General features: G+C 47.8%; 1 protein-coding gene across 2 annotated transcripts; it reads left to right on the top strand.

Moving 5' to 3' along the window:
* On the top strand, positions 1 to 26,231 carry LOC138769120 (indolethylamine N-methyltransferase-like). Of its 2 annotated transcripts, XM_069947350.1 has the most exons (4): positions 1 to 57; positions 11,028 to 11,251; positions 24,147 to 24,354; positions 25,675 to 26,231. In XM_069947350.1, exons 2-4 carry the CDS (start codon positions 11,098 to 11,100, stop codon positions 26,096 to 26,098), a joined length of 786 nt encoding a protein of 261 aa, XP_069803451.1. In that variant the 5' UTR covers positions 1 to 57; positions 11,028 to 11,097; the 3' UTR covers positions 26,099 to 26,231. The 2 variants fall into 2 exon arrangements, with proteins under 2 accessions (XP_069803451.1, XP_069803452.1); XM_069947351.1 differs by lacking the exon at positions 11,028 to 11,251 and having other exon boundaries at positions 8 to 57.
* Positions 26,232 to 27,318: the final 1,087 nt, after the last annotated feature.

Here is a 27,318-nt window from a genome sequence, read left to right as displayed (position 1 = left end):
GCAGCTCTTCCAAGATGGCGCCGGACATGTTTGAGATGTTTGATTCTCCTGCACATGGTATGATATTTTTTTCATCTAATCTGTAATTGCTTTCACATGTTGTATAGGTATATATACTATGCCCCTCACTCTACTGCCCACATCCCTGAGGAAGCTGCTAGATGGCGGAATGTGTGGGGTGTTTCCTTATCCCATCTGGCTCTCATTCTGTTGGACTGTATATGGTGATCTTTTCCAACTTTCTTTTTTATCCTATGCTCCATTATTTGTGGTTATATTTTGTTTTACTGGGTCTCTGTCTAGGTGGAGATGTTGGATTTCTGTTATTGTACATACGGTCCAGAGTCAGAGTGGTAGATTAGTCCCGGCTGGTACACCAGCAGGACTTATGGTGACATTTTAGTGTTTTTATGCTTTTTTTATAGCGTGCACATGCTTTTTTTTTTTCTTTTAAATGGATAATGTACTACTTATATGCATTGGTTTAGCACTCCGTAATTATTAGTGGTGCCCACTAGCTATATATATATATATATATATATAATATTTAGAGATTATAACTCCCAGCACACCCTGAGAGCTGTATAAATGTAGGATGTTCTGAGATTTGTCGCAGATACAGATGAATTCAGGAAAGGAGCGGGTCAGCATGTTGTGTCTCACTCGTTCTATATTGGTGGGCCCCAGGAAGGGCTGGGCGATTAATCGAATTAATTTGCCCAGAAAGTTTGAATTGTTTTGATTCTTTTGTGACAATCATAAATTAGATTTTCTCAATAAAATCATTCCAGCAGGATGAGTGGTGCGGCTGGGAGTGTGCGGCGGCGCTGAGTGTCGGGCCGTTCGGCGAGGTTCAAGGCGGGTGGGAGCTGCAGTGAGGTGTCGTAGTATCGGGGAGGCCGGGAATTGCAGCGGGCGGGTGGTGCGGGCAGTCCGCTTAACAGCCTCCAGCCGCTTAAAAGAGCAGTGAGTGACTGACCTGCCCCTGCCCCTTACACACAGCGTCCCGCTCCCCTCTCGGCCACACATGCAGGTCCCTGGTCTCTGGAGGAGGCTGCGAGGACTGTACACAGGGGCGGTCTTTGCATTTCTGGGGCCCCAAGCGAAGTTATGTCTTCCCCCCCCCCCCCCCGACATCCGTTCCAAAACAATAGACCTCTGTGTGTTTCCTCCAGTAGTCTATACCCCTTGTTTGCTTCCCTTAGTAGTATATAGACCCCTGTGTTCCCCCAGTTATATGTAGCCCTCCGTGTGCTCCCCCAGAAGTATATAGACCCCCTGTGTGCTGCCCCCAGTTGTATATACCCCCTGTGGGCTCCCCCACTAGTATATAGGCCCCCTGTGTGCTCCCACAGGGGTATTAAGCCCCCCTGTGTGCTTCCCCCACTTGGATATAGACCTCCTGTGTGCTCCCCCACTTGGATATAGACCCCTGTGTGCTCCTCCAGTAGTATATAAACCCACTGTGTGGTTCCCTTAGTAGTATATAGACCCCCTGTGTGCCCCACCAGTATTATATAGATCCCTTGTGTGCAGCCCCATTAGTATACAGACCCCTGTGTGCTCCCCCATTTATATATAGACCACCTGTGTGCCTCACAAGTAGTATATAGACCCCCGTGTGCTCCCCCACTTGGATATAGACCTCCTGTGTGCTCTCCAAGTTGTATATAGACCCCATTCTGCTGCCCCAAGTAGTATATAGACCTATGTGTGCTCCCCCTGTTATATAGCCCCCCTGTGTGCTCCCCCCATTTATATAGACCACCGATGTGCGCTCCCCCAGTTAAACAGACCCGTGTGCTCCCCCTCCCATATAGAATATAACACAATAAAACAAACACTTACACTCACCTGGGTCCGGGCGTCTCCTTTTCTCTTCACTCTTGTGACCGCAGGAAAGAGTTTTCCCTGCGATCACAAGAGCCTGCACTCCCATTGTCCTGGCACCAGGGGCGGGCTGGGTGGCATATGCCCCCTGGGCCGGTGCCCCCAGTACACCAAGGGCTGCGGCAGCTGAATGTCAGTAATGCCGGTGAGTGGGTGGGGCCATGATCGCGGGGGCGGGGCCACGGTCTTTACGGGAGAGGGTGTGGAGGCTGACTTGTGTTGCTCTTCCTTCATTGAAGGAGCAGACTCCTCTCTGCAAGGATCTGTGAGGGCTGCCCACTGCCCTGGGAGAGAGAACAGACCACCCCCTCCTGCCTGGGCCTGAAGGAGAGGACCCCCACCTGCCATGGCCTAGGTAAGGGAAATAAGGGGGGGTCAGCGGGTGAAATCGGGAGGGGCCAAAATTGCGGGGGCGGAGTCTCGCGGCCGGCGGCATCCATTAAACCTGAACAGTATCTGGGTGGGATGTTTAGTATGAATTATACAGCATCCCCTCTCCCCTGCACCATGGCCTAGTAAGCAGTACTGTCAGGGGAGAATCAATTCTGTACCCCTTCCCATGTACTGTTCAGGGCCTGGTGCCCATATATACAGGGCAGGGGGGTGGTCTGTATGGCCACCAGGCCCTGAACAGTACATGGGTGAGAAGGATCCTCTTTCCCCTCTCTGTATACTCAGGTCACCCAGCGTTCCCAGCATCTGGTATTCAGTATAATGGAGATCACCCAGCTTTCCTGGCATCCTGTATGTCAGTATAATGGAGGTCTTCCAGCTTTCCCAGCATCCTGTATGTCAGTGTAATGGAGGTCACCCAGCTTTCCCAGCATCCTGTATGTCAGTGTAATGGAGGTCACACAGCTTTCCCAGCATCCTGTATGTCAGTGTAATGAAGGTCACACAGCTTTCCAAGCATCTTGTATAGTAGTCAGTATAATGGCAGTCACCCAGCTTTCCAAGCATCTTGTATAGTAGTCAGTATAATGGTGGTCACCCAGCTTTCCTAGCATCTTGTATAGTAGGCATTACAATAGTGGTCACCCAGCTTTCCCAGCATCTTGTATAGTATTCAGTATGATGGAGGTCACCCAGCTTTCCCTGCATCTTATACTCAGCATGATGTGGTCGCTCAGCTTTCCCATCATCTTATACTCAGTGACTGGTAGCCTCGGGGAGCTGTATAGTAGATCTATATACTGTGCATCTGGAAACCACATCAGCACAATTGTTCTAATTGGTTCCCTATAAAGGAGCACTCCAGCCCTTACCCATTATTACCCTACCCACATCAGTGCAGGGACGGTAGATGGTTCCAACAGTTCGGATAACGTCTCCAGCCCTCCTGGTCATTTGTGACCAGGGAATACCTACTGCTCTGTGTAAAGGGGACAGAAGTCAGTTTGTCAATCAACATCAGGGGATCAGGTGAGGTGGCAATATGTTTATTGGGGGCAGTGGAGGTGGGGTGGGCAATGCTTACTGGGCGTAGCAGCAATGGACCAAACATTATGTTTATTGGGGCCAGCAGGGAGGGGAGGCAGGCAGTGTTTATTGGGGACTGTGTGTGTGTGTGTGTGTGGGGGGGGGGGGGGGGTCGCAGTAGCGGATTATAATGTGGGCGAATTGACTTGTGTGTATACACAAAGTACATATATACATACACATAGTGTACATTTCAGCCGGGATCCCTAGCGGCGCCACAAGAAACTGGCATGTCATTTATTGAATAGCAGCCGCAGAAAACCTTGTCAGTTCACACAATGGAGCATGAGGCAGTACTGGCCGGGATGATCCTATCTGACACTGGCTGGGTCACGGACACAGAGAGCAGTAGGAATTCCCTGTTTACAAATGACTGGAAGGGCTGAAGATGTTATCCGAACTGTCGGAACATTGCTGCTGGAGGACTTACAGGTCCGAGTTGCCGTCTACCTTCCCTGCACTGATGTGGGGAGGGTAATAATAGGTAGTGGTCCTTGAAGGATGGGCCGCTAACCAGCTACTCATGGGCCACTGCTGTGTGCTTGCCCCCCAGGCTAAAATTTGCCAGCCAGCCCCCTGCCTGGCACCGATGCTCCAGTGATGTCACTGGAGCGCCGGCACCACAGGGACAAAGCTGCCACTTGTGACCGCAGGGAAAACCCTTCCTGCGGCCACAAGAGTGACTGACAGGAAGGGAGCCAATGTCTCCCGCCCTGTCAGTGCTGCTGCATGTAACTATGAGCGCTCATTACGAGTGCTCATAGTTACAGTTCAGATGGCAGCAGCGAGCGGGGCAGCGGCCCTGTCTGGGGGTCTTGAGCACAAGAACGGGGCCCCCCTGGATGTTGGGGGCCCCAAGCGATCGCTTGGGGTGCTTGGTGCCAAAGACCGCCACTGTATGTGTGTGTGTGTATATGTATGTATGTATGTATGTGTATATGTGTGTGTGTGTATATATGTATGTGTATATATGTATGTGTATATATGTGTGTGTGTGTATATATATATATATATGTGTGTATATATATATATAATTATAAATATCACTCACACACACACACACACTATACTGTTATTGACCAAATCCTGTATACTGAGACCAAGAGACCAATGTTACCAGTATATAGGGGGGAAATATTACCACCACAACCACTACCATCGCCACCATATTGTTGCTGACCAAATCCTGTATACTGAGACCAATAAAACACAGTACCAAATTACAAGTAACAAATAGTTCCACCACTACTGACTAACACCGCCACATACCGACTAATACCAGCACATACTAACACCACTACTGAATAAATCCACTGTACACAGATCATTATCACCTTATACAGTCATATAGAGGTAGAGCCAGCCCTACACAGGTTCTGTACACCATATACATTACAGTGCAGTTACATCAGGTGACTCACAGGGGACGTCTTCTCTGATTAGAGTTGTACCTCATTCATTTTGTTTGTTTTTTTCTTTCTCCATTTGCCCTGGGTCGTTATGAGAACTTCTCCGAGCCACGAATCCACAGAATCTGCCAGAGAAACATATTAAGCTCCACACTCTAACACCAAACTGCACATCTGTATTGGCCCCTTTACCCCCTCATTTAGTGGGTAGGCTGATTGTATGTGATGCCCTTGTAGTATATACCCCCCCCCCCCCTCTGTGTAGCTTCCTTATAGATGGCCCCTTGTTCAGTCTTCCCTATATATGGCTATGTGAATCTCCTTGAGAACCCCCCTCTGTGTAGTCCCCCTATAGTATATGCCCCCCCATGCTGTCCCCTCTTACAGGTGCCCCCACCATATAGATTGCCCCCTTCTGTTGTCTCCCCCCTTCTGTTGCCCCCCCACTTATAGATTACCCCCCCCTATTGATTGCCCCCTTCTGTTGTCTCACTCCTTTTAGATTGCCCCCTTCTGTTGTCTCCCCCTTATAGATTGCCCTCTTCTGTTGTCTCCCCCTTATAGATTGCCCTTTCTGCTGTTGCCCCCCCCTTATAGATTGCTCCCTTCAGTTGTCTCCCCCTTATAGATTGCCCCTTTCTGTTGTCCCCCACTTATAGATTACCCCCTTCTGTTGTCTCCCCCCCTTATAGATTGTCCCCTTTTGTTGTCCCCCACATTGCCCCCTTCTGTTGTCCTCCACTTATAGATTGCCCCCTTCTGTTGTCTCCCCCTCATCTATTGTCCTCCACTTATAGATTGCCCCCTTCTGTTGTCTCCCCCTTTGTGCAGGTTAAAAAGAAAAAAAAAAGCACATAACTCACCTGACTCTCGTCTTCTGTATCGCCCCCAGACGATGCACGCTCCCTCAGCATGTCCCGGCACTGCACACTCAGTGCGCCGGGGTTGGTACTTCCTACCTGTGCCGGAAGTACACTGGCTGACGCTGAGGTCACTAATGCGTGCTCTGCTGGGGAATCCCCGGGGAGCGCGCATTAGCCGTAGGCGTACTGTCCTATCAAGTCTTGTGACTGCAAGGTCACAAGCTTGATAGTACAGTATGCGGCGCCCAGGTGGAGGCAGGGGGGAGCCCGGGAGGAACCACCTCAGGTAGAGGGCGCTGGGCGGCCAGCTAGGGGAGCGCTCGGGCAGAAAGACAGCTGCACAGCTGTCTCTCTGCCTTACCGCCCCCCTGCTGGCCGGGGGTGATGTGCCTTGTGCAAGTGCACAGGTCGCACACCCCAAAGGCCGGCCCTGGTGGCCAGCCAGTATTGGTCCCTCTGGCGGATGTCTACAATCCGGCTATCATTCCACAGACACTACCGCAGACACCTTGCCATCTGCACCAAGGACAATGACCACCTCTCCTCTCCACTGTCCTCGGTGTAGTGCCAGGGTCTGCTGGGGTCTTCCTCCTCTTCCTCTACCACCTCATCCTCCATCTCCTCCTGTGATGGAGAGGCAGAGAAGCCAGGTGGCGGTGTGTGGAATGGCTGGGTGTAGACATCTTCCTCCTCCTCAACCTCCATCTGCACTTCATCCAGCTCTGGGCTCAAGGTGATGTTCAGCCTTGGAGTTGGGGCCTGGGAATCCTCGCTGATGATGTTGCTCAGCGCAATTTCCAGAACATGGAGGAGTGGGATGATGTTGTTGATCCCATAGTCCTTCCTGCTCACAAAGAGTCGCGTCCTCAAAAGGGATCAACAATTGGCAGACTTCCCGCATTAACTGCCAGTGTGTTACTTGGAAGTGGCAGTGTGGCGTGAAGCTGCCTGATTGCCCCATGAGGTAGACCTTTGCTCTTACAGGCGGTCGAGCATATGGAGGGCAGAATTCCAGCAGGTTGGCACGTCGCAGATTAGCCGATGTTGGGGCATACCGCGCTGTCTCTGTATTCTGAGCAGGGTGTTCCTTGCAGCGTAGGAGTGGCTGAAATGTTTGCACACTCCACGTGACATCCTCAGAAGGTCATGTAGTGCATGAAATGATCGGAGAAACCCGTGCACTATAAGGTTGATCACATGTGCGATACAAGGTGTATGAGTCAGCCCTCCCCGCTGAACTGCAGAGACAATGTTCCTCCCGTTGTCGGCTACGACACTTTCCACTTTTAGCTGAATGGCTGACCCCACGTCGACTATCTCCTCCCTGATAGTCCGGAGGAGCTCCTGCCCACTGTGGCTTCGTTGACCCAGGCTCACCAAATGGAGGACAGCCTGAGAGCGGCGGGCCTGACATCGGTGGTAAGACAATGTGTCAGGTTGGACTGCAGTGGTGGTGGAGGCAGAACTTGTGCTACACGCTGCTGGCCCCCTAAAGCACCGTGGAGGTGACAGTGGCAAGAATGGGCCAACTTCCTGATGGTCTCCTGGGAGGATGTTGACCCAATGGGCAGTAACTGCCATGTACTGGCCTTGCCCATAATTAGAGGACCAGACATCAGCACTCAGGTGCACGGTCTTGGACACCGAAAGTCCCAATGAGTCGCCAACCCTTCTCTTCACATAACTGTGCAGTGATGGGACAGCTTTGCTCGAGAAGTTGTGGCGGCTGGGGACTCGCCATCTGGGGTGCGCACACGCCACAATATCTCTGAAAGGCTGGGAGTCCACAAGATTAAATGGCAGGGACTGAAGCACCAGCAGCTTAACTAGGTGTCCGGCCAGTTTCTGTGCCGTGGGATGGCTGCTGGAGTATACCTGACGTTTGCCCATGGACTCTGTCAGGAATTGCTGCCTCATTAGGGGTGTACATGGCAGTGAGACTGTGCTGCTGCTGGCAACTGAGGCTGACGAGGCCTGAGTTGCAGTGAGAGGATGCTGCATGATGGGATCTGCAGTGTATGGTGCATCCTGACAGGAGGTGGTATTGGGGTCACGTTTTTTCCAGGCCTGTTGGTGTTGCCTTTCCATGTGCTTCCTCATGGATGTTGTTCCAAGATTATCACCCCTGCCACAACTGACCCTCTCGTTGCACAGCAGGCACAGAGCGATGTGCTTATCTGTACCCAGCCGAAAGAACTGCCAGACGACAGAGGACCGTGGTTTGCTTCCAGCCACGGGGGGTCTTGCGGCCTGTTGGCTGCCACTGCTGCCTGAGGGTCCCCTCTCAGGACCAAGGCTTGAAGGTAAGTGACTCTGCCTGGTAGGTTGTCTTCTACCCCTCCCTCTTGTGCCTCGCTTCCTTGCAGCAGTGGGATGTTGCTGCTTCGGTAGCACCTCACATTCCTCCCCTGATGACACTGAGGATAATGGTGCTTGGGGGCGCCACGTCTGATCGGCGACATCATCATCATCACCACCACTGCTACTGTCCTCCAGTGGCTGGGACAGGATCTCAGGTGTGGCACTGGATGCCCCTCCCTGGCTTACAGCCACCACCTCCTCTGCAGTCTCTGCACGTTCCACCTGCTGCCTTTGATGGACTACCTCATCCTCCTCCTCATCATCACTAAAAAGTGGTAGAGAATCCAAAGGCAGATCAAGATTTGCCAACAGTTCCCTGGCAGAAGGTGCCCCAGAGGTGGGTGGCATAGTAATAACAGGGGACGGGGAAGAGGACTGTCGCTGACCCTCCCATGTAAGGGTGGTGTCGGATGATCCAGCCGACCTCGTTTGGGAGCTTTGGGCGGTGGAAGTGGAGGATTGGGTAAGCCAATCTAGAACCGCTGGCTGTGTGGTTCTTACAGAACCACTGGGTGTCTGGGGTAGCTGCACCCTGCTGCCATGCCTGTTGCCCCGGCTGCCGCCGAGCCTGATGCTGCCACTTCTCCTACCCTCACTGCCTGCCGTTGCAGTCCTTGCCTGGGAAGTGCTGGAAGTAGGACGCTTGGACATAGTTCTTTGGTTGGTGTAAATTTTGCAAAAGAAATAATCTATTGGGCAGAAGGCACACATTTTCAGTGACTATTGCTTTGTGGGTTGGAGGCACCCAACAAAGCAGAAATTTACAGGTTATCCCAAGACAACATTTTTATTTTTTTTTTTTATTATTTTTAACTTTTTTGGTTGCAGGTGGCTAGAGGGGTTTGACGGCAACCAGCAGAGCACAAACGGACCGCTTTTGTGGGGCGCTGACTTCGCCTCAAATAGAACAGCTGGTCACAAACAAACAAACAAACAAACTTTTTTTTATTTTATTTTTTTAAGGTTTTTTTAAACTTTTTTGGTTGCGGGTGGCTAGAGGGGTTTGACGGCAACCAGCAGAGCACAAACGGACAGCTTTTGTGAGGCGCTGACTTAGCGTCACCTACAACAGCTGATCACAAACAAACAAACGTCTAGCGTCTCCTCTGTCACGAAACAGTAGCTGGTTCAATGCTACGTGTCCTGACTCCTGAGTGACTCTTCTCACTTTTCTCTCCCTATTTCTTTTTTTTATCTCCCTATCTCTCCCTAGATATCACGATTCTTGAGTTAGATGGCTATCTCTCCCTCTCTCTACCTAACTCTTGATTTCTCAGCCTCTTTCACTATGTATGAGCTTATCAAGATTTCCCTTTATCTTGCGATTTTTTTTTTTTTTTTTTTTTTTTTTTTTTTTTAAATCTACCTCTCTCCGGCTTCTCACACAAACCATATATACTCCTTCTCTATCTCTCCCTGTACTTATCCAGTTGTTTTGATATGTAATCTATGTGTTTTCCCTCTCTGCCTAACGTACACCTCCTCTCTCTCTGCAGTCTAGACACACAATGAGAGAGCATGGACGCTCAGGCACTTCCTGTTCCTGGAGTGACGTCACACACCTTGATATTCACATAATAACAGGATACAAAGGATTATAGGAGTAATAATCCCTTGTAGCCTGTTCTATTCTCTGATTAAAGTACAGTTTTGCGACGCCGTTGCGATTTTAACGAACTTCGTCACAAACTTTTTGAAAGTTCGGTTCGGTACCGAACCAAACTTTTTGCAAAAGTTTGTAACGAATCTGGTTTGCAACGGTTCGGTTTGCTCATCCCTAGTGCCAGTAAATCCTTCTGCAGGAAGGGGTTAAAAAAAAAAAAAGGTTAAAAAGAATGAAACTTCCGCAGAAGCGTTAAGCATTACTTACCTATCTATCCCAGTTTTGAAACTACCAAAAATCCATTTGTTTGGGGGTTTTTTGTTCTGTATTGTGTTTCTGTACTTCCTGGTTGAGCAGTTCCTAGAATGCAGTACTGGTTCCAGAATGCAATGCTTTCCCTCAGCTGTTCATCACAGTCCTCCACCCTGCCCGTTCCCCGCCCAAATCTGTTGCAGAACATCTAGGCTGTGTTCACACATTGCAGTTTCATTGTGTACTGAATTATTTGCAGTAATTTATCATTTCATTGTGGTCCCACCCACACAGCACACTGTATTCTCTAGCTGTAACACCACACAGCACCCTGTATTCTCTACTTGTAACACCACACAGCACTCTGTATTCTCTACCTGTAACACCACACAGCACGCTGTATTCTCTATCTGTAACAGCACGCTGTATTCTCTACCTGTAACGCTGATATTGGAATAAAGTAAAGAACTTTTTTTTAATTTTCCACGCACATATTATGATCAAGCATCTTTTATCTTTGAAGTTGAGCCCCACAATAGGGAGTTTATCCAATACGATCTTGGGATTGGCAGTGCCGGCTCTGATCCTCTCTGCCGTTTAGCATAATTTACTTGTGTTACTGCATCATTTTTATGAATAAGCTGCAGTACTGCAAGGAAACTCCAACATGTGTGAACACACCACTGCATCACTGCAGACTTTTGCACAATCAGTGAAATCAGTGCAACACCTGCTTCTGGCTGGTCAGAGATGGTGAATCACTCACGGGATTGGGGGATCCAGCCAAGCCTCCTCTGACATCACGTCTTGCCCCCTGTCTGCATCATCAGCCAGTGCTCAGCAAACACACACAGTGTGAGACAGAGGCATGGAATATTTGTCTCCTAAGGTGGGAGAGCAGAGGGAGCAGGAGACAATGTGAATTGGCACAGAGGCAATTTTTTTTCACTTCCTGGATTTCAAACAGCTATCAGTGTGGCAGAACCGTAGAGATATGGTTATACATTATATAGACGCATGGTTATAACTTTTAATGTACTTTTAATAGAAAACAAGTTTTGCTTATCTGGAGTTCCCCTTTAAGGCTGAAATCCACTGTGCCTTTAAGGGTTTATATACTATCACATGAATCTTTCATGTAAAGTAAACCTCATTATGCTTTGTAAACAGATTCCTTGTTATATATAAAGACCTTGAGCACCGTATGAAGGGAATTACTTTGTCCACTATACCTGATTAAATGATGGATCCCAGCATCTTTAAGATCTATCATGTACACGGCTATGATCCCAGACAACACTTGGAACATTATTTCTCAGATAAACCTGATATGGTCTTTGCAGACGACACCTTGAAATTTCCCATTGAAAATCTTACAAGAACGTTCGCACAGGGTATGTATGTATATTTTCCTAGTGTTAACTGGTTCATGACAATTTGAAATGCAAAACTCATCGGCAAACCTTTTTTTTTTTTTTTTTTTTTTTTTTTGAAGGGGGGTGAAATCAGAAGGGGCAGTTACAAATTCAAGCTTTGGTCACTGAATATGAGGAAAAAGAGTCTCAAGGATTAGTGGCGTCCCTCTTTGGTTATGTTCACACTATGGAATTGGCAAGGAATTTTAATTCTTTGGCAGAAGGCAAATTGTGCTTGAGAAATCCCATTAAATCAAGGGGACAGGCAGTATTTCCTAACATGAGTAAAATATCAGTATTTTAAGCTTATTTCATAAATTATATACATTCCAAAGCACAGAATATGGCTATGTTCACACTACGTAAGCTTCCGGCCGTAGTGCGCTCCGTGAATATGCGGCCGTAAACTTACATAGTTAGCGTACAATGCAAAGTATACGATCCCGGACGCACAGTTTGCACTTCGTACGATTGTACACCCGGATGTACACCCGGATTCATAAGAAATGAACCAGACCATTGTTTCCGGCCGGAAGGCTTGTAACTTACGCCCGTAGCGTATCGCGTGAATCCGTACGAAGTGGTGATTTCTTCATTTTTCCACTCTTCTATGCCGATCCAAAAGGTTCTGTGGGGTGTCCGGGGCTAGGCGAAGATTTCCAAGTAAAAGACCGCTGTCAGATGCTTCGTAGGGGGCTCAGGAAGCGTAAGTAGAGTACGGCCGTACGTTCGCAATGCGTACGCATTGCGTACACATTGCGTACGCATCCGCCCGCACATCGAATATTCGCACGCCCGTAGTTTCAGCCGCACATGTACGGCGCCGTACGAAATGCGTACGGATTCGTACGCAGTGTGAACATAGCCTATAAATGTAAATGGGATAATTGAAAAACAGTGATCAAAATTAACCCTATTCAGGATCCATGACGTACCAGTACATCATGGGACCCTGTCACTTCAAGACCCATGATGTACCGGTATGTCAGTAGGGCCAGAGGCTCTATGAAGAGAGCTCAGCTGGTAATAGTTTTCCTTTAAAGAAATATTAATGTGAAAGTAATCACAACATGTATGTGGATGAGTAAATGATATATTAACACAACAGTAGAGGACAAAATACATATAGGTAATGTAAAAAATCATGGCGGTATAAGGAATACTTAATATTTTATTAGCCATGTGCAACTGGGAAAACATACACATAATACACAAAACATTTAGCTTAACCCCCTCACGCCGCTCCACTGTTAATTAACATTGCTGAAGCCTATGCCCGATGCTGCAGTGATGTTAATTAATGATTCAGGATGACACAGGCACAGAAGCTGTGCCTGTGTCATTTCTGGCAGGTCCCGGCTATATATGATACTCACAGTAACTCTCAGCACCGGAGTCAGTACGACCGCAGTATCTATAGGGTTCCAGATAGAGAATTCTCCCTCTACAGAGGGAGAATTCTCTCTCCGGTGTCCTTCGGGGCTCTGCGAAGTGATCACAGAGCCCCGATGGTAGCCATGGAAACCGGAAGCCTCAGTGTCAGCGAGGACAAACACGACCAGACAGTGGGCCCTGATCTGAATCCACCCACTGTCCCTGCCTAATTGCCTCAGTCGACCTTAGGCGGTCGCGGACAACCACGAAGACGTTCCCTGCACTGAGTACGTGGGACACAAAACACAACAGACGGACAAAACACAATAGAGAGAAGTGAACAAAGCCAGGTCAAACCACACGGGCAACGCCGTACAGAATCGGCAAGCAAAGAATAGTCACAGGTCAGGCGGGAGGTCAGGAACACGAGAAAACGGGCAGAAGGGAATAGAACGGGGAACGCAGGAATAGACTGGGGAGAGCTGGGACCAGGGATTAACCTAATAGCCAGCGATTTACTACTGGCAATGATTGAACTTTATACTGGACCAGGAGCCCGGACCAAAGGCTGATTGCAAGCTGGTGCACTGCAGGCTGAACGGCCGGGCGACCTGTCACTCAGCCTGAGTGCAAAACACTGCAGCTGCGTGCCGGCCGGCCAACAGTCACGTGAGCCCACGGCGTCCCCGGTTGCTAGGGACGCCGTCGGGTCTTCGTGACGTCACTCGGCTCCAGCGGGCGGAGCGACGGCGCGCTCCCGAGCCAACCGCCAGAGCCGAGCTGGAAGGAGACGCCCCTGGAGCCAGGCAAGGTAAGTTCCTGACATTACCCCCCCTCTTATGAGGGGCCTCAGGACCCTTATCCATTGGACCAGGCTTAGACGGGTTCTGAGCATGGTATCGTCGGAGCAACTGAGGAGCGTGCACGTCACTAAGTGCCACCCATGTACGCTCCTCTGGTCCGAAGCCCTTCCAGTGGACCAGATACTGTAATGAGCCCTGTACCCAACGCAAGTTCAGAATTCGCTCCACCTCATACTCCAACTCGCCCTGAATGATAAATGGAGCAGGGGTAGGCGACGGGGACACCGGCGGTACATATTTTCTCCTCTCGCCCTATGACGGCACCCCTGGAGAGGACCACCTCCTCCCATTGGACAGGAAACAGGACCACTGGACCTTTAAAAGAAGCGCTCCGCCCCAAACACACCAGTATCTGTTTCCTGTCCCATGGGAGTAGGTCAGCAGGTGGTCTTTCCACCTGCATACTGGATTCTTTTTAGATTGAGCTGAGGCACCCGGCTTTTACCTGGCCGACATCCTGAGCTGTGTAAGACTCCGCTGCTGGAGCCACGGCTGAGTCTGAGTCCTAGCCCCCACACCTCCAGAAGAGGGTCCCTGTGCTCCCCCGGCGCCTCCAGGACCTGGGCTGTGGGTCTCCGGCTGCTTGCCTGCCTGAGAGCCATGGCGTGCGCGCGGCGCGCACGCTCCGGCGGCCCATGTGACTTGCGGCCGTGTGCGCGAGCGTGAGGACGTCACTCGCCGGGACGGGGTCGCGGCCGGATGACGTCGGCCCGGGCTCCCTGTGAGTAGGGATTACCCGTAGGCCTTGCCGTCGGTATCCGGGCTGCGGCCTGTCGGGGGGGCAGGATTGCTTCCGGGCACAGGAGGGTGAGCCGCATCAGTGCCGCGGCAGGGGGCGGGGCCAGCCAGCTCTGACTTTTTTTTTTTGGCGCCAGATTTAAAAGTGGACGCAGGGCCTTTGCTCTGGGTAGGTCCAGGATTATCTGGTGTACTGGAGTGCTTCCCTTGTGGGTGTACTCTGCTGTGGCTCCTATCAATTCTGCAAGTGTGTGTCATGGAATCCCTGGGCGCTAAGACATCTGGAGACCCTCAACCTGTGGCTGCTGCGGTATGGTTGGGTAAGTGGGGTCCCCCCCCCCCAGTCTTATCATCTATGCTTTTTTTCTAATGCATGATTGTTTGTTATACACAGGAGGAAGCTAAGAAATCTAGGAGTAAACCTAGAGAATGTCCTATTTGTAAAGAAGCGTCTCAGTAGCGCTTATAATAAAACTTTGTGTGGCGGATGTATGAACAGGGTTCTGGATGATCAAGGGCCAGCATTTTTGAGAAGTATGAAGGGGTTAATTAAGAGGCAAATTCGGGCCTCTCTCCCTTCTACAGCTACTCCTACCCCACCTACGGTGGTTATTCCTGTTCACGAAGCCCCAGTAGAGATTCCGGGGCCTAGTGGTGAGGCTCCCCCCTCCCAATATGATGATGAGGAGGAGGAATTGGAGGAGGAAGAAATAGAGGGGGATGAACAATTGTCTGGCCTAGAGGAACCTGGAGAGCTTCCAAATACCATAGAAGCCTCAGGGGAGGATTCGGCTAAAAAGCTTATGCCGATTGAGTTGGTTGACAGTATTGTAAAGGCTGTGAGACAGCTATGGCCATTGAAGATAACCCTCAGCCTAAGACTATTCAAGACAGCATGTTTGAAAGCCTGGCTCCTAAACAGCGGTCTGTCTTTCCCATTCACCAAAGTATAAAGACTTTGATCTCCAATGAGTGGTCTCGCCCGGATAGAAAATTCTTTGTTCCTCGGGCTGTAAGTTCTATAAGACTCCAATCGTTCTTTCCTTCCCACAGTATTCTTTTGTATTTAATTTATTTATTTATTTATTTTTTTCAGTACAAAAGAAAATATCCATTTGATATGGCGGAATCGGCTTCTTGGGACTCCACCACTGGGAAGCCACCACCGCCTCATTCAAACCTCTTACTGCAACAACTTCGGTTGCCAGGGCGACAGAGGTCTGGCTTACACAACTAAAAGAGGATATCAGATCCGGTGCTAGTAGTGGGGAACTGTTATCAAAATTTCCTATTATTGAAAGTTCAGTAACATTCATGGCTGAGGCTTCCGCGGACGCCCTAAGGTTGTCCGCCAGATCAGCAGCTCTTTCCAACTCGGCAAGGAGAACCCTTATGGCTTAGAGATTGGAAGGGTGATGTAACCTCTAGAGCTAAGCTCTGTGCTGTTCCCTGTCAGGGCGATCTCTTGTTTGGCTCAGCTCTGAGAAAAAGTTCTAGAAAAGGCCTCAGACAAGAAGGGCTTTCCACTTGTCTCTAGCCAGACAGCCAGACCTTCCAGAGGTAGAGGCAGAAGAGGCAGAGGTGGCACTCAGCCTGGAAGAAAGGATTGGAGACCCCCCCCCAAGAGAGGTAGAGGTCTCATGTTCTCAGGGGGGGACACCTCTAAAAAGCCGTCACAATGACGCCAGATTCCTGTGGGAGGGCGACTTCAGTTTTTTTGTTTGGAATGGTGTGCAATTTCAAACAGTGCTTTTGTTTGCAATATAATAAAGTATGGCCTTAAAATTTCTTTTTTGTCCTCCCAAGGAGAAAGATTTCTTATCACCAATCTTACCTCTAACCCTGATAAACATGCGGCTATGGTAACAGAAGTTAAATCCTTGTTAGACAAGATAGTCCTAATACCTGTACCAGATGAATAGAAGGGCAGGGGGTTTTATTCTACCCTCTTTTTTTGTTAAAGAACCTAATGGTTCGTTTCGAACCATTATTAATCTCAAACCGCTTAACCAGGTTCTTACTTATGAGAAGTTTAGGATGGAGTCAATTTCATCTGCTATCCTAAACTTATCTCATAATTGTTTTATGGCAACAATAGACCTTAGGGATGCATATTACCATATCCCTATTCATCCGGATCACCAGAGATTTCTTAGGGTGGCTGTGAAGATAGATGTATCAGTTTGCCACTACCAGTACACGGCCATGCCCTTTGGCATCTGTCAGGCTCCCAGAATCTTTACCAAGGTCATGGCGGAGGTTATGGCACACGTCAGAGAAAGACATTATCATAATCCCATACCTTGATGATTTTCTTATTGTTGGTGATTCTGTTTCCACAGTAGCATCTAACATCACCTTGGTCGAGGAGGTCTTCGCTAAGTTTGGATGGGAGGTGAACAATGAAAAATCTAATAAAATCGCATCCCAATATTGCAAATTCCTGGGGATCTGCCTAGATTCTGTGTCCCAGAGATCTTTTTTACCCGAGAGTAAGATAACCCTTGTCACTCAGAGGGTTCAGGGTCTGATAGATAACTCACAAGTTTCTATTAGAGGAGCCATGTCAGTTTTGGGTCTGCTCACCTCTTGTATCCCTGCAGTTCAGTGGGCTCAATACCATTCAAGATCTTTACAGGCTCAGGTACTAGAGGTCTGGAATGGAAATAATGACAATCTGGACGATGTATTTATTTTGTCTCCACAGACCCTCGGGTCTCTATCCTGGTGGACAAAGAGGGACAATTTAGACAAAGGACTGCCATGGAACATTCAGGATCTGCTGACAATAACAACGGATGCAAGTCCTTACGGATGGGGAGCACACTCAGACTCCCTGGTGCTCCAAGGGGTCTGGAGCCCAGAACACTCCAGAGACTCGCAGAACACGAGAGAGCTAAGAGCAGTGTTCCTAGCATTAGCACAATCCCTTCCAGTCATCAGGGAAAGAAATGTAAGGATCCTCACAGACAATGCCACCGCAGTAGCGTATCTAAACCATCAAGGGGGCACAAGGTCAGTGGAACTAATGAGGATTGCGCATTTCATTTTCAAACTTGCAGAGCTTCACCTTCTCTCCCTGACAGCTCTACATCTCAGAGGGGTGGACAATGGCAGAGCGGACTTCCTAAGCAGGCACCAGCTCCATCAGGGGGAGTGGGAATTAAGTCAGGAAGTGTTTCATCGGATTTGTCAGCTATGGGGAACCCCACAAATAGACCTGTTCACCTCCCGGCAGAACAGAAAGATCAAAGCCTCCTATTCCCGATGTCAGTCAGACAGACCACTAGCCCTGGATGCTCTAGCGCAATCGTGGCAGACAGGCCTGTTATACGCCTTCCCTCCGATAAGGCTCCTGCCCCGAGTAATCAGGAAGATCAGGCAGGACCAAGCAGAGGTGATATTGATTGCCCCATTTTGGCCAAGGAGGGTGTGGTTCACCTGGCTACGCAAGATGTCACTGACGGATCCTTGGGTTTTGCCAGAGCAAGTGGATCTCCTGAGCCAGGGCCCAGTATATCACCCAGGAGTAAAGAACCTCCATCTAACAGCCTGGCTTTTGAGAGGCAGCTTCTAAGAGATCGTGGTCTGTCGGAGAAGTGATATCCACTTTGTTAGCCAGTAGAAAGAGAGTCACCTCGGACATCTATTTCAGAACCTGGAGAACTTTTCTTAAGTTCGTTGGTCACCCGGTTAATGTCTTGGAGCCACCCAACATTCCGTTAATACTGAATTTCCTTCAGGAAGGTCTCGATAAGCATTTAAGACCCAGCACCATTAAAGTGCAGGTGTCTGCCTTAAGCGCTCTTTATGATTCTAGACTGGCAGAACACCCTTGGATCAAGCGTTTCATTAAAGCAGCAGTGAGGCTTCACCCTTCCATAAAGAGCAGCTTCCACCTTGGGATCTAAATCTGGTCCTCTCAGGATTAACATCAACCCCATTCGAACCAATATCAGATATACAGATGAAATTCCTTTCCTGGAAGATGGCATTTCTCCTAGCCATTACTTCTGCAAGGAGGGTTGGAGAGATCAGAGCCTTCTCCGTAGCTCAACCATACATGGTCATTAGGGACGATAGGGTCACTCTTTCCCCTGACCCAGCCTTCCTTCCTAAGGTAGTATCAGACTTCCACAGATCCCAGGAAGTGGTCTTACCGTCCTTTTGTGCACATCCATCTAATGACAGAGAGGCCTCCTTTCACTGTTTAGATGTTAAACGTGCATTAGTTCACTACCTAGAAGTCACTAAGGAGTGGAGGAAAGATAATAATATTCTGATAGCTTTTCAAGGGAAGAATAAAGGTAGAGCAGCCACCTCTCAGACTATTTCTAGGTGGATTAAGCAAGCTATTAAGGAGTGTTACAGGATCAGTGGTAAGGACCTTCCTATCTCCATTACTGCTCACTCTACTAGATCAGTGTCTACCTCGTGGGCAGAGAGGGCTTCAGTATCTATAGAAGAAATCTGCAGAGCAGCTACCTGGAGCACACCGCATACATTCTTTAGACACTACAGATTACAGCTCTCTCCTTCAGAAGACCTCAGATTTGGGCGCAGAGTGTTAGAAGCAGTAGTCCCCCCCCCCCCAGGCGGTTATTCCTAGTCTAATCTCCAGGGGTGCCGTCATAGGGCGAGAGGAGAAAAATATAAAATTACTAACCGGTAATTTCTTTTCTTTGAGCCTATGACGGCACCCCGCCTAAACCCACCCATTAGGGGAATTTATATATATAATGTAAAGCTAGATTTAATATAGATTCATATGTATATAAAATAGAATACTTTCATTTGAACAGACTTATAATTTGGTCTGGTTGACACGTGTTACACTTTTTTGCTGTGTGTTTTTCTACATGTGTGTTTTTAAGCCTTCGCTCCTAGGTTCTTGCTGACAGACTGGTGTGTTTGGGGCGGAGCGCTTCTTTTAAAGGTCCAGTGGTCCTGTTTCCTGTCCAATGGGAGGAGGTGGTCCTCTCCAGGGGTGCCGTCATAGGCTCAAAGAAAAGAAATTACCGGTTAGTAATTTTATATTTTTTCAGCAGAGCCTTATGAAATACAGAATGAATCCTCAACGACGCAGGTAGTTTAAGTCTGAAAGTAACCGGGTTAATCTCTACAATAGTATACGGTCCAATGTATTTGGGCGCCAGGTTCCCAGATTGTACCCTTAATTTAAGATTTCGAGTAGAGAGCCAGACCTTATCACCTACTACATATTGATGGCCAGATATGCATCTTTTGTTAGCGAATTTTTGGTAAGACTCTTGAGCTTTAACCAAGCTCTGATGAGCTTGGGCCCAAACTGTGCACCGTTTAGAAAAGATAGTCTCAGCTGAAGGATTAACAGATTCTGCAGAGTGAACAGACGAATACCTGGGATTGAAACCATAATTACAAAAAAAAGGTGACATATTAGTAGAACGTTGTTCATGGTTGTTAATAGCAAATTCAGCTAGAGAAATGAAATCTCGCCATCTATCCTGCGTATTAGCTACAAAACATCTCAGGAATTGCTCCAAAGACTGGTTGACCCTCTCAGTTTGTCCATTCGTCTGGGGATGGAAGGCAGACGAGAAGGACAAAGAGATCCCCAGCTTACCACAGAACTGCCTCCAGAATCTGGCCACAAACTGGACACCTCTATCGGAAACAATGTTCTCCGGGACACCATGTAAACGCAGAATATTATTGATAAACAATGTGGCCAGCAAACGAGCGCTAGGGAGTTTATGCAGTGGAATAAGGTGACACATTTTAGAAAACCGATCCACCACTACTCAAATGACAGTCTTACTACTAGATACTGGTAAGTCGGAAATAAAATCCATCGATATGTGTCCAAGGTCTCGTAGGGACCGGCAGAGGATGTAACAATCCCTCCGGTGGCCTACGGGGAACCTTGGACCTAGCACAGACCTCACACGCTTCGACAAATGATTTAACATCTCGGCCCCAGGTTGGCCACCAGAAATGACGCGAGAGGAAATATTTAGTGCCTGCTATCCCTAGATGTCCTGCCAAAACGGAACTATGAATTTCCTCCAAAACCCGGAGGCGAAGGTTCGGCGGCACAAATAGGAGGGAATCAGGAGTGTTATGGGGGGCTAAATTCTGAGACTCAGCAACAAGCGTAACCAGATCAAGTTGCAGGACGGATACCACAACACCAGGTTTTAAGATCATATCAACCTGTTTGTCAGGAATGTCTTCGAGATCAAAACTGTGAGAGAGGGCATCTGCTTTGATATTACGAGAGCCAGGTCGATATGTGATCTCAAAGTCAAATCTAGTAAAAAATAGGGCCCATCGGTCCTGACGTGGAGAGAGACGTTTGGCAGTATCGAGATAAATGAGATTCTTATGATCCGTCAACACAGTGACTTTATGTTTGGCACCTTCCAAGAAATGCCTCCACTCATCAAATGCCATCTTGATAGCCAGTAATTCTCTATTCCCAATATCGTAGTTGTGCTCCGTTTGAACTTCCTTGAGGTACGCAACTGGCCGAAGATGGGTAAGAGTGTCCGCTCCCTGGGATAAAACTGCTGCCACACCCACCTCGGACGCATCCACCTCTACAATAAATGGGCGCTCGAAGTTGGGTTGGGCCATTACTGGAGCCTCTGAAAAACAGTGCCGAAGGGTGTCGAATGCCATGATTGCCTCTGTGGACCAGTGTACCGGATCCTCCCCCTTTCTGGTTAGATCTGTGAGAGGTTTAGCTATAAATGAGAACCCCTTAATAAATTTCCTGTAATAATTAGCGAAACCTAAAAACCTTTGTAAGGCTTTCAGGCTATTAGGTCGTTCCCAATTTTCAATGGCAGCAACTTTAAGGGGATCCATACCAAACGAATTGGGAGTGATGTTATAGCCCAAAAACGAGACCTCCTGGATACCGAATTAGCATTTCGACACCTTGGCGCAAAGATTATTTTGTCTCAGAAGCTCCATTACCATGTAAACCTGCTTTACGTGGGAAGACCAATCTGAGGAAAAGATCAATATGTCATCAAGGTAGACAACAAGAAAACGTCCAAGGTGCTCACGGAAGATGTCATTAACAAAGTGTTGGAAGACCGCCGGGGCATTGCATAACCCAAAGGGCATAACACGGTACTCGAAGTGGCCCTCTGGGGTATTGAAGGCGGTCTTCCACTCGTCACCTTCCCTGATTCTGATTAAATTATAAGCCCCCCGCAAATCAACCTTGGAAAACCATTTAGAGCCCACAATTTGAAAAAGATCCGGAATTAACGGTAGTGGGTGTTGGTTTTTAATAGTAATTTTGTTTAGTTCCCTGTAATCAATACAGGGCCGTAGACCCCCATCTTTCTTGCCCACAAAAAAGAAGCCTGCACCCATAGGAGAAGAGGATGGACGTATGTGGCCCTTGCGTAGACTGTCCTTTATGTATTCACACATAGCTTCTCTCTCAGGGCAGGACAAATTAAATATTCGACCTCGAGGATATCTGGCATCGGGAACCAAACCAATGGCACAATCATACGGCCTATAGGGTGGCAACCCGTCGAACACATCAGAATAATCCAACAAGAATTCGGAAATCTCCCCCTCTGCCGGGGAGTATTCTGCAAGGGACACAGCGATACAATGGGAAGCACACCCAGGCCCCCACCGCACAAGTTCCCTGCTGGACCAATCAAAGACCGGGTTATAAGCATCCAGCCAGGATAATCCCAGGATAACATCAGACGATAGATTATGCATAATAAGAAAATCAAGATTTTCAACATGGACGGACCCTATTTTAACCTCCATGCAGAGGGTCATATACCATACATCACCCTGGGCAAAGGGAGCAGAGTCTGCTCCAGTGACATTAACTGGACGCTGGAGCAGCAAGGGACATACCTCTAAGCCTGAAAAAAACATGGGATTAATAAAATTTGCTGAGGATCCAGAATCGATCTGGGCATACCTGATACTTTTATTTCCCAACAATAAAGAAATAGGCAACAACAGCTTATATTTGAAGGTTACTTGTGCGCCTGAGAGACCCCCTCGATAGTCTCTCAGGCGCTGAAGTTTTCTTTCGGAGACCCCGGCTTGGTGGGACATTGCCGAACCTGGTGTCCTGTCTTCCCACAGTAAAAACACAGATTATTCTGCAGGCGATGGGCTCGTCGGGCCTTGGCATCGGCGAAGTCTACTTGCATCGGCTCCTCGGAAGTGGGTGAGACAGGAAGGGGAGGTTTGGAAGACGGGATAGGAGAGATAGGGGTTCTGGAATGGTCAGGAGTACCCTTTTCCTTCTGTCGATCCCTTAATCTTCGGTCAACTCAGATAGCTAGCGTCATGCTCTCTTCGAGCGAGTCGGGAGTGGGGTATGCTACCAACATGTCCTTCAGTCAGTCACTAAGACCCACTCGAAACTGAAATCAAATCCACCCACTGTCCCTGCCTAATTGCCTCATTCGACCCTAGGCGGTCGCGGACAACCACGAAGACGTTCCCTGCAGGTGGGACACAAAACACAACAGACGGACAAAACACAATAGAAAGAAGTGAACAAAGCCAGGTCAAACCACACGGGCAACGCCGTACAGAATCGGCAAGCAAAGAATAGTCACAGGTCAGGAGGGAGGTCAGGAACACGAAAAAACAGGTAGAAGGGAATAGGACGGGGAACGCAGAAAAAGACTGGGGAGAGCTGGGACCAGGGATTAACCTAATAGCCAGCGATTTACTACTGGCAATGATTGAACTTTATACTGGACCAGGAGCCTGGACCAAAGGCTGATTGGTCCGGCCTCCTGAGTCCAGCCTCACTGCAGCTGGTGCACTGCAGGCTGAGTGGCCGGGCGACCTGTTACTCAGCCTGAGTGCAAGACACTACTGCAGCTGCGTGCCGGCCGGCTGACAGTCACATGAGCCCACTGCGTCCCCGGTTGCTAGGGACGCTGTCGGGTCTCCGTGACATCACTCGGCTCCAGCGAGCCGACCGCCGGAGCCGAGCTGGAAGGAGACGCCGCTGGAGCCAGGAAAGGTAAGTTCCTGACGCTCAGGCTTCCGGTTTCCTGGCTACGGAAGCCTGCGGGGTCGGGAGGGAAGGCTGGGCACATGAGCTCTGCCCCCTCCCTTCTCTCCCCTGACGCTGTTACAAGATAGTAACAGCCGCAGGGGACAGCAGAGAGGGGGCAGACATATGGACATTAGCTTATATGATCATTATGTCCAAACACGACCTGGGCAATGAGGCATCAATGACCCCAGGTCGTGAAAGGGTTAACTAATGAAAAAAAAAGAGTGCTACCTGACACGACCATAGATAGGGTATAGCCAGGGGCTAGCTGGCAAATTTTATCCTGGGGGACAAGCACACAGACAGGATCCAAGAGAATAGTCAGGTAACAGTGCCAAAGTCATTAAAAGCCAGGTAAAAATAGGGGAAAATATATGAGGCCGCTTGCACACTAAAAAAAATAGTCTAATAGCCAGCATGGATATCAGGGCACTGATACACTATATAGGAGATCAGAGACCCGGTCCAGGATGCGCACACACTGAAGCAGACACTGCAAGGATGAGTGGAAGAATCAGATATCAATCACCTAAGCAAAACGGAGGTCAACTGTTTAGTGGCCAGAGGGAACTTGGAGAAGTGTGACAGAAAGATCAACCAGCAGAGCAGAAGAAGTAGAGCTGCATTCAGACAGTGCTTGAGAAGTGAAAATAAAACATAGAATACAAATATAAAATCATGACTAAGAGCGCAGTCTTGGCTGTGTACCATAAGTCAAGGAAACGGCTGAGGTCTGAACAGACAGGAACATAACAAAATCTGCCTCTAAAGAAAATGTGAAGTTGAGGATGAGGATAACTATTGTTTTATTGTTTATTACGATTTATTGTTTATTACCTTTTTTTAGGTCATATTAAAGGAGATGTCTTGATTGACCTCAGCGTCAGTTCCATGATTCATCATCTCTATGCTTCCTGTGGGATTTTCAAGCACATCCTAGTGCTGAAGGTTAGTGACAGATGCATCCTGGAGCTGAAGAGATGGCTGAACTCACGGACAGGAGCATTTGACTGGGTACATGCTGCAAAACTCCATGGAAAGATCGGAGGAAAGAGGTAAATTATTTGTCCAAATTAGGGATGGTCTGAACCGAGTTTGTACGGAGTTCGTACGAACCCAAACCATCCGCAATGATTACCACTGTCTGCCCGCTCCGTGCAGCTGGCGGATCCAGTGGGAGGAACTCCTGGAAAACTGGGATACAGCCATAGCCATAGGCTGTATCCCAGTTTTCCAGGCGGTCCTCCCGCTGTATCCGCCCGCTGCACGGAGCGGGCAGACAGCGGTAAATTCGATGCCGAGCGTTTGGGTTCGGCTGAACCCGAACCTCGGCGGGTTCGGACCACCCCTAGTCCAAATATTGGTGCAAACCCTACAAACCAAACTTTTACTTATCTACTACTACTTCTTCCCCCCCCCCCCCCCCCCAAAAGTAGGGGGGGGTGGATATATATGGAAAATGTATTTTTTTGTTTTTATTCACACTTACTACTAGTCCTGGAACTGGTGTTTTTTTGTAAGTTAATTGCCAGTACCTAGCTAACCAGACTAAGACCTCCACTACCTCTGTCCCTGCTCCAGCAGCTCATGCAGCTAGCAAGCCACAAGTGAATCGAGCACCAGGAGACCTGGGTCTATATACACCCAGGTCACTTGATGTGTTTGGCCAATCACTGCTGTGCTTGCAGCCAATATAGCTGTGACATAGCAGGATGTGCCAGTCCCTTTTCCACACATTCGTAAAGCCGGAAAACAAGCAGGAGGAGACTATTATTTTTACTCGAGCACCATGCTGTACTTTGTTGATACTCAGGCAAATAGTAGGCTCGAACAAGCATGTTCGCTCATCTCTATTGTCTACTCAATAAATTCACCTATAAGGTCTGGTATATGGTAACTGTTAGTGGGGCACAGCTAGAGATGAGCAAAATTTTCATAAATTTGGCTTGCCAGTTTTGCTAAATTGTGGCTGAAAATATGCAAACTTGTTAACAAGTGTTCAGCTGTTTTGGTGCAATTTTGGTACAATACTTCTCCATGCTCCCCGGCTGTCCTCCACTGTGTCTTCAGCCGCCTCCAGCCCGCTCAACTAATTACTGACTGAGACGGGACAGTGCCACGGGCAGTAATTGGCTGAGTGGGCTGTCACTCTCCAGACAAGAGTGACAGCCTTCTCAGCCAATCACTGGTCACGGTGCTGTCCCATCTCAGTCAGTAATTGGCTGAGTGGCCTGGAGGAGCCTAATTACACAGAGGAGGACACTGGGGGAATGCAAATTTTTTTTGGTTAAATTTACCAGTACCAGAAGCCAAAAATCTAAATTGATGTTGATTGTGAGACAATAACTTTCTTTAAATTTTCCAATTTTTCTCAGTGACCAGTTGGAGGACAAAGAAGAAAACATGAGATTAGCCATTAATCATGTGATTAAATGTTGCCTTGAGAAGGAAAATATGACGAATCCGATAGTCCTACCACCAGCCGATTGTATCATCAGTGTCTGGCTCCTAGACAATATCTGCAAAAATGAAGATGATTACATTAGAAATCTGAGGAAGTTCTCGAAGCTACTGAAACCAGGAGCACACCTCTTATTGATAGGGGGATTAGGTTTCTCATATTACACAGTCGGGAAAGACAAGATCCGTACTTTCTCATATGATGAGGATTTTGTCAGGAGAGTTCTAGTTGGAGAAGGATTTGTTATTGATGACTGTAAGGTTAAGAAGAGAACAGCTGAGAGTCACCTTACTGACTATAAGGGCATCATATTTATTGCAGCTCACAAACAGGAGTAGATTTGAGTAGACAGATGAGCTAGATCATACACAAACATAGGATTTCCTGACATATGCCACTTTATAGACATACAATAGCAATAATTTTGCCCATAGATTTAAGCAATAAATAAAGGCTTAACACTTTTACAAATATTTTATTAGATTTTTTTTTTCCTTTTAAACATATTGCAACAAACATGCCACATGGGGCAGCATACATGTTATGCAAAAACGTGTTCCTTGCAGGTGGCTAGCGCTCAACCTAAAGAAAGGGATGCTTCCTCTATTATTTTATTTCCCCCGAGAGTTTATGAAGAATCCTCTTAATTTGCTGAAATATATTGTATTGTATAACTAGTATTGTGTGCTATAGATCCACAAGGGTGTATTCTATTTGTGTTGTGCCTTAAAAATCCTTTAAGTACTGCATAGAGATGAGCGACCCGGGTTCGGATTTCGAGTCCATCCGAACCCGAACGTTCGGCATTTGATTAGCTGGGGCTGCTGAACTTGGATAAAGCTCTAAGGCTGTCTGGAAAACATGGATACAGCCAATGACTATATCCATGTTTTCCACATAGCCTTAGGGCTTTATTCAAGTTCAGCAGCCACCGCTAATCACATGCCGAACGTTGGGGTTCGGATGGACTCTAACCCGAACCCGGTTCGCTCAACTCTAGTACTGCATGCTACTACTAAGTGGAAATGAATCTTTAAATGATTTGAATAACAATTTCCTAATCCTAATGCATAACTAGATGTCTCTTATACAGACAGATCATCTGGGACATCATGAGATATTATGAGGCTTGTATTTGCATTACATCAATGTAATAAAAGTAACCATATAATAAAGAACTATGGGGGATATTTACTAACAAATCTAAAAACACAATTTTGTCAAAGATGTTTTGCCATAATTTCCAATCTAATGCGCTTAGTCAAATTTATGTAAATTGTCTAATAGCATAGTAAATATGTCTTTAAAATAATGGTCTTTTAATTAGTCTAATAAAGTCTCCTGGTTCGGAGCAGACGTAGCGATGCGCCAATATACAGTATGCGACTTTTAAAAAAATTGAGCAGTTAATAAATTTAGCTAAAAAAGAATTCTGGCGCACTTTTGATCTAATTAACACCAAAAAAATCTAATTCAAAAAGTTGCATCTAATTTGGATAGTCTTGTCTAAAAAAGCGCCATTAGTTTGATAAATGCCCCCCTATGTGCTTCCATTGTG

This window comes from Dendropsophus ebraccatus, chromosome 12, assembly GCF_027789765.1.
Source record: "Dendropsophus ebraccatus isolate aDenEbr1 chromosome 12, aDenEbr1.pat, whole genome shotgun sequence".
NCBI classification, from domain to species: Eukaryota; Metazoa; Chordata; class Amphibia; order Anura; family Hylidae; genus Dendropsophus; species Dendropsophus ebraccatus.
Note: the sequence above shows the minus strand (reverse complement) of the source record. Positions and strands in the feature narration are given on the sequence as shown.

Bases quoted from the DNA above. Each gene is read 5' to 3' on its own strand.
- LOC138769120 (XM_069947350.1), top strand. From the start codon at position 11,098: ATGATGGATCCCAGCATCTTTAAGATCTATCATGTACACGGCTATGAT. The intron at 11,252-24,146 runs GTATGTATGTAT...ACCTTTTTTTAG, and splicing joins TACAAGAACGTTCGCACAGG to GTCATATTAAAGGAGATGTC. The intron at 24,355-25,674 runs GTAAATTATTTG...AATTTTTCTCAG, and splicing joins GGAAAGATCGGAGGAAAGAG to TGACCAGTTGGAGGACAAAG.